General features: G+C 38.9%; 1 protein-coding gene and 1 non-coding gene across 2 annotated transcripts; one reads left to right on the top strand and one right to left on the bottom strand.

The window, feature by feature from the left end:
* Positions 1 to 4,706: 4,706 nt before the first annotated feature.
* LOC6051541 (hairy/enhancer-of-split related with YRPW motif protein) lies at positions 4,707 to 10,914 on the bottom strand. The gene is made up of 3 exons (XM_001867934.2): positions 9,651 to 10,914; positions 8,232 to 8,446; positions 4,707 to 6,124 (listed from the first exon to the last, which is right to left on the bottom strand). The coding sequence occupies exons 1-3, from the start codon at positions 9,935 to 9,937 to the stop codon at positions 5,442 to 5,444; spliced, it is 1,185 nt and encodes a 394-aa protein (XP_001867969.1). The 5' UTR covers positions 9,938 to 10,914; the 3' UTR covers positions 4,707 to 5,441.
* Positions 5,336 to 5,407, top strand: Trnae-uuc. Its single transcript has one exon. It is a non-coding gene; the product is annotated as a tRNA-Glu (tRNA).
* Positions 10,915 to 11,918: the final 1,004 nt, after the last annotated feature.

Here is an 11,918-nt window from a genome sequence, read left to right as displayed (position 1 = left end):
AGTTGTGTTTACAATTGGTTCTTACCCGCATAGTCAACAACCATACAGTCACCATTTGTCGAATGATTTTTCCTAAATGATCTTGATAATACACCAAATAGGGTGCAACCGTACATTTTCCATTCCCCAAACAATCTTACAATTTATTAAATAGGTCGTTAGGTTATGTTACAATACATTTTTACAAGGGATTTTTTTCGTGGATCATAGTCATACCGTACCCCAAACTGTTCAATTTTTATTTTATGTGAACCGTACCACAAAATAATAAAATATGATTTTAAATGGTAAACTGCTTTACCGACACTTACCGACACCATTTGAAAAGGGAGGAGCCAAAAAATAAACTCTACAAATGTTCTGGGAACTATGGATTTAACGGGAATGGTAAATATATGATTATTAATGGTTAGCGGTTTTTTTTGTAATGTCCGGGATTTGTTACCGCTTGATGATGATGTCTCCTGTTGATTCTTCCGTTGTGCTGCCGCCTTATCTAATTGAGCTATCTCAGTTACATTACGTTTGGCGTTTTAAAATGCATTTTATTATGAAATGTGGCCTCAAAATTTATTATAAATATATCGTAACATGTATGGTAGAACCATACAAATAAATTATAGACCAATCACATGGCGAACAGTTATCGTTCTGATAATGGTCAATCAATTGCTTAAATTATTTGGACTTATAAAAATTATCACGAAAATAAATTAGCTTTACATACAAACTATATGGCAAACAGGTATATCGTTCCATGAATTGTTGAACAATGGTTTGAATTGTTGAGACTTAGGAAAATTTTCGCTGAATTCAGGTATATCGTTCCATGAATTGTTGAACAATGGTTTGAATTGTTGAGAGTTTGGAAAATTTTCGCTGAATTCAGGTATATTGTTCCATGAATTGTTGAACAATGGTTTGAATTGTTAGGACTTAGGAAAATTTTCGCCATAATTCAGGTATATCGTTCCATGAATTGTTAAAGTATTATTTGAATCATTCGGACTTAAGATTTTTTTTTTGCTGTAGTTCATTTGGCTCAATCATACAATACCTGTTTCAAATAATCCTAAGCGTTAGGCGAACAGTTATATCGTTCCATGAATTGTTGTACAATTGTTTGGATTATTGGGACTTAAGAGTTTTTCGCTGAACTTCAAGTTGGAAATACTACGTCGGCTATGGTACCCTTATGTTTTAACAATAGCTGTTCCGAAAAATCCTTACCATATGGCGAAAAGTTATATTTCTCCATGAATTGTTCAACAATTGTTTGAATCATTGGGACTTAAGAAAATTTTCGCTAAAATTCATTTTTGGCTCAATCATACAAAAACGGTTTGAAATAATACCAAACATATGAGGAATAATTGTATCGTACCATTAATTGTTGTGCAATTGTTTCAATTATTAGGACTTAGGAAATTTAGGAAATTTTCCGCTTAGGTTTCTTTGACTAAATCATACCGAGTATCATAACTTTTATCATACCGGCTACAGTACAATTATGTTCTAACAATAGCTGTTTCGAACCATCCTAATCGTATGACGAATAGATACCGTTCATTAAATTGTAGGAAAAAAAATCAACCATTCGAATATGTCAAGATAAGTGCAACAATTCGGAAAATAGTACCATTTTAATTTTGTTATATGGTCGTGACATTATATCAACAATATCACAAATGGTAACCATACCAGAAATAATTTTCTTATGATTTCGACAGTTTCACCTTTGGTATTTGATTATGCGGGTAGGACCATTAAATACCATTTAAACTATTAAATTAGATCATTTAATAAAAGTAATTATTTTTTAAATAATGTTTCGTTAAGAATTGAAACCATGATTGAAACATAAAAATTGGCTAAAATTTCAAATCATTGAAAAATTGAGAAACTATTAACTTGCAGCACTGACAATCGCGTGGCGCTCCAGCATGCAGAAGGAACGCAGTGAAAGTGAAACAACGCGCGTGGGGAACTTTTGAATTTGTTAGCTTCGCGACGCGCGTTTATTCTCAAATGTTTGCAAATCAATGAATCAGCGGCGAATGATTAAAGTTTAACAATAAACTTGAGGTGTTATTAAATCCAATCCATTTGAAGGGGTTAATGGTTGTTACTAATGAATATTATTTTCCACCGTAATCATTTTGTTCCGTATTATTATTTTTGCCGCTGAATAGTTTTCCACGCTACCGTAATCTGGGGTGAATCGGGACTACAGTCTGAATAGGGACAGCCCTTTTTAGAGCACTTAAAGCTTTTAAATTTGGAAATGGATGTACACATTTTGTTGGCCTGTGTCTGTTCTAACCGAAACCAACCAGAAAAATCAAAATATTGTGCTTCAACATGCACGCAGAAAAATAAGGCATATTTGAATCTGGGACCCCCCAGATTTGAATCAACAAAACGTTTTGTTGATTTGAAAATCAAGATTTTTGTTGAATCAACGCTAAAAGTCAAAGCAACTTTTTCAAAACAACAAAAGATTTTTGTGGAATTAAGAAAATCAAGGTTTGTTTCAACGCAAAATCGGCGTTGATTATATTCAACAAAAATTTTGTTGAATCAAACCTCGTACAGGCTGATTCTACAAAATATTTTTCTGCGTGTGGTTAAAACTGCTGTCCCAATTCGCCCCATGTGTCCCGATTGACCCCAGTTTACGGTATCACTTTTTTTCGTAATCTTAAAATTTTCATTTTTTGATTTGGATGAAACTTTGTCCATGCATTCCTTATGCCAAAATAAGTCATTTTGCATAGTTATTTAGTTTTTCCATACAGGTTTCCGTATAATTTTGGCTATGAAAATGCATGAAATTCTGCATTTCAAGAAGAGATTTTCTGATCGATTTGGTGTCTTCGTCAAATTTTTCGGTTAGGAATTCGAGCCTAAATCGACTCGAGGCTCGAGCCAGAATTCTCGTTGTGTTTTCGGAAAAAATGGATACACGAAATAAACATCTAATTTTTATTTAACTATTTATTACTAAAAGTTAGATTCCCAAAATACAGAGCGGATTAGCTAATTGGACTGACTGGCAGCTGTCAAAAGCATGAAACATTGTCGAACAAGGTGTTGAAATGTCAGCATCAGTTATTTGTTATATATTGATAGCGACGCAAAATTTATATCTTCCAACGAAAAATCATGGCAATGATGCAAGTTTTCACGTTGAGATCTTTGAGTGCTTTTTAATTCGAATACGTTCAAATTAGCGGACATTCTGTACGTATTTTTGATTTTTTTATATATGTTTAGGGTTCTTCTTGAAAGAACAGCGCCTTTGACAAAAATATTTTTGAAAAGCTGGGCAAATACCGACAATTTGCTGTTTTTGAGAAACAGCCTTCCAAAGAAACCTAAGAGTTCTAATTTTTAGCCTGTAATTTTTATTTTGGAAACTATTGGTCCGATTTTCAATGTTAAAGAATGAAACTTTTGCAAAATTGTCTGATCTTTTCAATAAAAACATTTCAAAAATTGTATAATTAAGTCTACACTATAAAATAAGGAATATTATATATTTGAAGACCTTTTCTAAAATAGAGCTTGATATAAAAAAAAAATAATTTTTTTTTTTAAAGATCAGCAATATAAATGTGTAGCTTTAAAAATGGAACCAATCTAGGAACCAATAGTTTCCGAGACACGGTCAGTTGAAAATTCAGGCTAACAAAAAATATATTTGCAAAAGTACTTTTCTTTCAAAATAAAATAATACATTTTCTAAAAATAACATTAAGTACTTTTCTATTGCAAATTCAATTTGCTTTAAAAAATGTTTTTGAAACATTTTTTTTAATCCAGGTTTTTGATATTTTACAAAAAAACACACGACCTTTATTTAATTTATGGCCTCCTAAACCATCACTCTCTATGGCACAGAAGATGCCTTTTTTAGTCCCCTAAACATATCAACAAAGTCTAAAATTTAAAAAATACGTTTTTTGAGAATTTAATTTAACATTAAATAAAAATAAATATTTTTTCCGTGTACATACTTAACAATTGATTTCAATTATTTTGCTATATCAAAATCCCAATAAATACTAAGTGTTTTTAAGAAATGTTCAATTCTGGGTTTAAAAAATAAACAAATAGAAAAAAGGGAGAAAGTCTCGGAGAAATTGCATTTTTTACGGGTCCGCGGGCCCTTAAAAATGGGTTTTCCTGGTTTTAAAATCAGTTCTAGAATTAATTTGAAAAGGTCCTATATTTATCAGATACCCCAAAGTTGAAAGGATTGAAAAAAAAAAAACTCTAAAATTGTTGAAGCGTTAAACAAACTAGGAAATTGAAAATAGTATCCAGTTTTTACGAATGGTGCACGCCCGAAATGTCAAAATCGCGCAGTGGTACCAACACTAGAAAAAAAAATTGTGGCTCACATGTCATGGTACACTTTTTTGTAATGTTGGTACCATTGTTTGATTTTGACATTTCGGTCGTGCACCATTCGTATCGTCATACTCACAAAAAGAAAATCTGGATAGAAAAAGATATTATTACAGTATAGACATCAGACATCAAATCACCATCAAATCACATTTTTTTTGTAGTTTTGAAACAGATATCAATAATTAAATAATTTTGAATGGACCCTGAAACCTGAAAAAAAAACGCGTTTAAACAAAGTAAAACAAAAAGGACAAGATGTGATACGCTTCTAGGAAAATGAGAATAAGCAATTCATATTTTATAATTTATTCTTTTGGTTCACTTTCAGTAAAATCCTTAAAATGTTTTACACATATTCCATTGGAAAAAAAACTCTTCAAAAAGCTTCTTATATGAATCACAACATGGGTTTCGCACTAAAATAGAAACATCCCAGCGTTCACTACATTCTATAATACACATCTCTTTCTCCTCATCTTTTTTTCACACTCTCATAGGAATTCTACACTCTCACCTTAATCTCTAATTGACTCGATTAGTTGCCACCTTAAAGCTATCTCCTGCCACAGCAGGATTCTCTCTCCTCTTTCTTTGTTTTTGGTATCCATATAAATATATATATAAAATTCTGGTTCTCCTGTTTCGGCATGCCCTATATTGATTTCAATCAATTATTTTAAAAATAAATAGCCCTGACATGGTTCTCGCGTGAAATCGTACGTTTAAAAAGATCCTGTACACATGTGATGTCCGTTCGTTGATTTCCTTTTTGGATTGATTGATAATCTTGTTTACGTTTTAAAGCTTGTTTACAGTTGAAATACGACTTTGGCGAATGGCTTTTCCCGCGCGCGGGATAAAGGCATTTGTTATCTATCATTTCGTTACTTTGGTAAATTTACAGTCACCAGCATCCTCATCCCATATGGTCTAGTGGCTAGGATATCTGGCTTTCACCCAGAAGGCCCGGGTTCGATTCCCGGTATGGGAAAGATTTTTTTTATTGAGGGGGAGGGTGGATGATATTAGCAGGCCATTTCGGCACCCCAAGGCCGGTACGGCTTGGAGGAGTTGTTGTTGTTGTAGTTGGCCGCGGCCGCCGCAGCAGCGGCAGCGCTGTACCCGTGGGTCGAGCTGCTCACCGGATACTGCGGGTTGCCGTAGCCGACGTCGGGCCGGTTTGGCGGGTGCAGCGAGTTTGAGATGTCGGTGTAGGTGCGCTGCTCGCCGGACGAGTTGCCACTTCCGGTGGACTGGGACTGTTGCTGCTGCTGTTGGACGTTGTCGTGCTGGCTCGTGTACAGGTCGGTGGTGGAACCTGTTGCGCCGTACGCCAGGTGGTCGTGGCCGGCGATGGTGGCCACCTGTGGAATGTAGGGTGCCGTCGTGGAGGACGCACTTTGGGGAGCGTAATTTTGGTGGTAGTAGCTGGTGGCGGCGTGCGGAGCGTAGGCCGCAGGTTGGTAGGAGCCGGCCGCGGAACCACCGTGCGACCACGCCGGACTAGTGGCGGTGGCCTTGGTGGTCAGCTCACGCTGGGTGGCGAAGCACTGGAGATGGGACATGAGGCGCAGACGGAGCGGGTCCTGCACGTCCATGCCCTCGATCGTGACCAGATAGCGGGCCACCTCGGCCACGCACTCCCGGAAGCCGATGATGTGGTAATCCATGGCGAAACGCTGCGGGTCATAGCTGGCATCGTCAAGGCCTGAAAGGAGGAGAAAAGAGATGGTCTTGTTAGTAACAGTATTTCTACTTCGAATGACATGTTGTTTTAGCGATGTGTAAGCGTTAAGAGGAGCTGTACGCGAAATTGCCTACCGGTAGGCGCTTTCCAATCAAGAAACTGCCAAAATAATGACCGCGCGGCACCTTTCTAAGCACCTCAATAAAATAATAACGTAATAATCCAACTTAACAGGTCCCAATCTACCCATAAATATCAATTTCGTCCATCTCTGTTTCTCCCATTTGAATACCGTGTCAATTCTAACTTTTCCACGTTCCCACGAAACGGAACCAACCAAACCGAAACCCAAAACTATGTGCTCAAGGCACACACACATATTACGCATATATTTGCTCACTGGTCTGAATCGCCGACATCATCCAGATATTCCGAGGAGGGGGAAGCAAAACAAAAAAAAAGCTAAATATCTCATGCATATTTCCCCTTTGCTATATTTTTCAGGGAGCACTTTTATTCTCGTGTTTTTGCCCTCTCCCTCTCTCCAGTAGCAATTGCATCGTTCGTCCCGTTCTAGCCGATTCCCACCAAAGTTCCGCGACTAGAAACCATGGGAAGAAGGGTGGAAGTCGATTCTCGCCACGTTAATGTTTTGATGATGATTTCACATATCAGACAATATGTAATGTATTAACAGGAGTTTTTTTTTAAGGGGGTGGAGGCGCCCTTCCCAAAAGGGACTGCGGCGATCCGGAACCGCCGAAAGGACCTTGGTGGTTGAGAAAACCGTGGGAGAACCGCTTTTGACGGACCTCGCCGGAGGAACGAGGATAAATACCGATAATGGGCCACTTTTTTTTTATTTCTCTAACCCTTTTTGATGGGTTTTTGACGGGTGCGGTCAAATTTAATCAACTTTTCTCATGGGAGTGTGCGGATTTTGCTGAATGAATCGGCAAACGGGGATCAATGGTTCCCCGTAGGGCCGCGCGCTAATCTCGGCAGAAGCGGCTAATTGACTTGAAATTAGTCTGGGAACCTTGAGACACGCTACTGGGTCATTAGGGCGTTTTGAAGATTTTTTAAAAAGAAAATTGGTTTCATTCATAAGAATGTTGTTTTGCGTGATAAATTGTTGGCGAAGCATTTGAATTTGACAGGTACTTTTTTCTCCGTGCAACCAAGGGAAAACGTCAAGTTACTGTTCAGTTTGTCAACATGCCGTGAAAAGTGCAACAACGTTTGGACATTCTGTAGAATTTCTTCGAAAAACACGTGTTTGTTAGGTGAAATAGTGCAGTTATTTGTTATGCGAATAAGTTTTGGAAGGTTTAATGGGGTTGAGAGTGGGTAATTTGACCTAACTTTTCTGCACCCTCAGCAAATGTCAATCTCATACAAACTTGTTGCCTGATCTTTTCCGGAACAGGATCCCAACAGAATGAAGTAAACAAATGGGATGTTACGTTTTTTTGTATACCTACAAAAAGGATTCCGTAATGTTTTTTAAACATCCGTTCCCAAACCCCATTACCGAGTTATCCTCTCCTAAATTCCAAACCCTTTACACCCTTAACTTGTCAAAGTACCCCACCCACCTAGCGGAACCCATTCATAACTCTTCCTTGAAAGTTCCGGAACAATAACGCAACTAAAAAACACTCCTCTTCCCTCAACAAGTCCCGGTACTCGAGGCAAGAGTGTCGAACCAAAACTTTGCCCTCCCTTCCTCGCCCTCCACTTCATCGGCCAAGTTGACAAGGGTCCTTGTCGCCGTCGTCGTGGGTCGTGGGAACAAGGATACCGGATGTATTAAGTTCCTCTTTCCATCGTGGCATAATGGATAGCCGTTCTAGTAGCGGGTTCTACATCTCCTCTCGCTTCGACGGATGACGACGTCGAAGAGGACGAAGGAGGACAAATTTATGGACGGAGAAAAAGTCAATGCGGGTCCTGCGGGTCGCGCGCGGGACAACGTCGAAGACGTTAATTATGTTACAAGTTTCTCTTTTCGCTTCGAGGAAGACACTTGAGGGTCCTCCAACTGGTCAGCCCATATGGTTCGCAGCTTCCTCAAAATTTAAACCTAAATCTTGGGACAAAGTGTCAAATTTCGGTAGATAATTACCTCGAGCGTGCAGTGTCTTCAGATGGTCCACCGTGAGCTGCAGGATTTCGGCCTTTTCCAGCTTGGCCGAGCCCTGCTTCTCATACGCGCTGGGGACGAGCCGTTTGAGCTCGGTGAGGGACGAGTTGATCCGGTCGCGGCGCTTCTTCTCGATGACTCCGCGCCGTCGCTTCCGACTCTGCAGCTGACAGCTGTCCGTGCCGCCAGGTGAGGTGCTGTGCGTGGGAAAAAAAACGGAGAGGAACCGAAATTAGTCACATGAAAAAAGTGCAAGGAGTTGGTTGGGGGGAAGTTTGTAACATAATATATGACTTCTTTTTTTCCATTCCGTTACACACTCCTGAGCTGTGCGAACACTTGGAATGGGGAGTTCTCGGAGCAGGTTCTCACGGCCAATGATAAGGGCGCGTATGCGAGACTTGCCGGTGCGGAAAGACAATTTCGCTTTGTTTGCATATTCTTCGCAAGGAGCGTTGTCGAAGACATGGGCCAATGTTTGGATTCAATTTCGAGCTAGGAAAATATATGGAAAACATAGGTAGGTGGCAGAATGATTGAAGATGGCTTTTGGATTGACTTTTTCTTATCTAGATTATTTCTTTTGCGGGTGATTTATTTTGTTTATCTGGAAAATCTACAAGACAATCTATGAACAATGAAATAAAGAACTTTGATCAATTTGCCGAATTATTTTGTTAGAAATAAAATATTCGGATACAAATTATCTCTGTTATTTTTTTTTATTATAAATTTTTTTTGCACTTTCAGTTTCTCCAAAAATTTCTGAAATATTTTTTGGTTTAAGTTTTTTTATCAGATTACTTTGATATACACATTTTTTAAATTTATTCCTATGTCTGTGGTGAATCAGAGTAAATGGGGCAAATCGGGACAGCTGTTTTGTATATTTTGCGCAATACTGAATTATTCGTGATTAGTTTGGATTGGAACAAAGACTGACTAACACACTAAGCATTAAAGTTAACGGTTCCTTGTACGTTACTAAAATTTTAAATACATTATGTTTAATTATTATAATTTAAAATCACGTACATTTTAGAAAAGAAACAAAAATTTATATGTTTTGAAAACTTGTTTGGCTTTTGAAAGGAATGTCGAATGCGAAAGATTTTTTTAAATGAAAAAATAAATTATTAACAGCAATTTATCATATCGTATTTTTTTATAATAAAAAAATAAATAAATTATTAACAGCAGTTTATCATAAGAATGTCAGGTATGAAATTTAAAAAAAAAAAACAACTGAAAGAATAATTGTTTTTGTTTCAGCAGGTTTGTTTTGGGACATAACAAAATCGAGATGAAGATAATTAAATTTAACCTTAACTACAAAAAATCTATTTTATAAGCTCAAAAAAAAAAAACAAAAAAATGACACGGCAAAAAAAATTTACTTACTGTTCCTTAGACGACTCCTCCGAGTACAGCTCATCGTCGGACAGCGATTCCGACAGGGTCCGCTTGAGTCCCCGCGTGGTAACTCCCACTCCATCGCCCCCCTTGGATGAGGGTGGCGTCCACGTGTTGTTGTTATGATGCTGGAGCTGTTGCTGCTGGTGGTGGTGCTGCTGCTGTTGGTGCTGACTGTTGGGCGTCGATGTGGCCATCGGAACCACGCCGCCGGCCACCGTCGAGTAACCCCAGTGGAGCGGGGTGGCGTGGTGATGATGATGGTGGTGATCCATTGTTTAGTTATATTCGATATGTCACTTGTAAACTGTTCTCACTTTCACTTTTGTTTTTCGAAACTTGCAAATTTTCCGCAAAGTGTCAAACACTTGTGTTCGGCGCGCGCGGCCTGCTTTGTTTTCGCTAGCTGGACTTGGACTCCGGGGTTTTCCGGTTTTTCTTTGGCGAGCGGTGCACACGTGACTTGTCGTGTGCAACAACGACGTCCGACTGATTTAATGACGTATGCCAACGACACACTCTTGGCCGTTCGCCGGTCGGGTGGTGGGCTGCTGCCGGCAATGTTTACTACGACGCGCGATGTTTATCGGCCGCGAGGGGTGCCAGAACGGGACAAAGCAACGCCAAACCCACTGGAGCGAGCGAGAGGCGACGACGTTGTTTACGTTTTCGCTCTCTGCGGGAGAGAGTCCTGCGGGTGGTTGCTCTCAGCGGTCCTTTGGAGAGCAACAACCAAAATAAAGCGGTGGGAGAGAGCGTTTTGGATGAATTTCGGTGGTGGGGGAAGTCATTCTGCCAGCGAACCCGTTCATGAATTACCCCCACTCTTTCCGCTCAACACACTTTCAAGTGAACCAAGTGTTCATTTCCAGAGAGCGAACCAAACCTGACCTTCTTGAGTAACACGTGCTGCGGCAACGGTCGGGAGCGTGGCCCGCAAGAGTGAAAGAGATGGCGCGCGCCCGGGTTGTGTTGCTGTTGCAGATCATCATATCCGCAAGTGGCGCGCGTTTCGGTCACGTGTGGAGCCGACGACCGGCGGCCGTCCTCGGCGGTGGATCCATCGACTGGCTGGGTGGCACGTGTGGGTCGGTCGATGCATGGTTTTTGGCGAATGGACCACCGTGTATCAACAAGTGACGTGGCCTTGAACTAGATTTTGTGGCAGGTGAAGGGTGGGGTTTGGCGAGGTTAGTAACATCAAAATTTAGCAGACGAAATCAACATTTTTTATAGTGAAAATAAAACAAGATTTTTGAGTAGTAGGAATTAAATATTGTTCTATGCATGCTATTTATTATTTTCAATAATGTTTATGTATTCTCTCTGCTAACTCTCTGGGGGGAAAAGTGGGTGTCAGTTTTTGAATATGTAATTTTCTTTCTGATTAATCCTGATCATACAGTACAGTTTACCACAAATCACCAAATCTATCAGAAAATCTTTTAAAGATACAGGTTTTAGAATATTAGAGAAGCTCTTTTGTGTGGAAAACACATAGAATTGTATGATGCTTGATAGAATTCCAAAATATGTTTCTAATAATTTCCAAATGGTTAGGTTTGTCTTGAAGTTTATATTTAAAACACATACTAGGGAAGGCCATAAAATTTCCACGCACTTTTTTGAAGAAAAATCAACAATGTTTAAAAAAAAGTTGAAGAATAAGGCTTTCAACTGCTTATTTAAGTGTCGGTGTACAGGACGCCGCACTGTTTAATCATTTTCTGGCGTACATTCAATTTTGCAGTCCAAAACCAGTCATTGAATTGGAAAAAATAAATTCTTTTCTTGATTTGTGTTCACCAACGTCGAAGACCAAGATTGTTTACTTTTTGCGCTTTGGTCTGACAGTGTTGGTCTGATAGATTTGGTCTGACAGCTTTATCACGGATTTTGGTCTGGTCTAGGCAAGGGATAGGACACAGCACCTTCCTGGTTTATACAGTGTTTCTTGTTAATTAGAGATGGAATGTGTGCAAATTGTTTTTTACTTGGAATTCGAGAATTTTATTTGAAAAGCTTCCAACATATAAGATAACATAAAAGACCATTAAAAATACTCTAGAATTGCCAAGACCCAATGTCAACCCTGATGACGGTATCAAAGAATATATAAAAATATTTTTTTCCTGGGCTCTTATGTTAAATATGTGTTATACAACGGTTACGAAGTTTTTTCAATAAAAATTAGATTTTTTTGTCGGAATAAAATCAAATTAAATAAGATATGTAATGGCCTAATGCATTGAAAAA

The sequence above is a fragment of the Culex quinquefasciatus genome, chromosome 3 (genome assembly GCF_015732765.1).
Source record: "Culex quinquefasciatus strain JHB chromosome 3, VPISU_Cqui_1.0_pri_paternal, whole genome shotgun sequence".
Lineage (NCBI taxonomy): Eukaryota > Metazoa > Arthropoda > Insecta > Diptera > Culicidae > Culex > Culex quinquefasciatus.
The sequence above is the reverse complement of the archived record's forward strand: the minus strand, read 5'-3'. Positions and strand labels throughout refer to the sequence as shown.

What these genes read in the sequence shown, in the direction of transcription:
- LOC6051541 (XM_001867934.2), bottom strand. Translation starts at nt 9,937, where the DNA reads ATGGATCACCACCATCATCATCACCACGCCACCCCGCTCCACTGGGGT. An exon ending in GAGGAGTCGTCTAAGGAACA is followed by an intron (nt 8,447 to 9,650) that starts GTAAGTAAATTT and finishes TCCCACGCACAG; the next exon opens with CACCTCACCTGGCGGCACGG. An exon ending in GAAGACACTGCACGCTCGAG is followed by an intron (nt 6,125 to 8,231) that starts GTAATTATCTAC and finishes TCCTCCTTTCAG; the next exon opens with GCCTTGACGATGCCAGCTAT.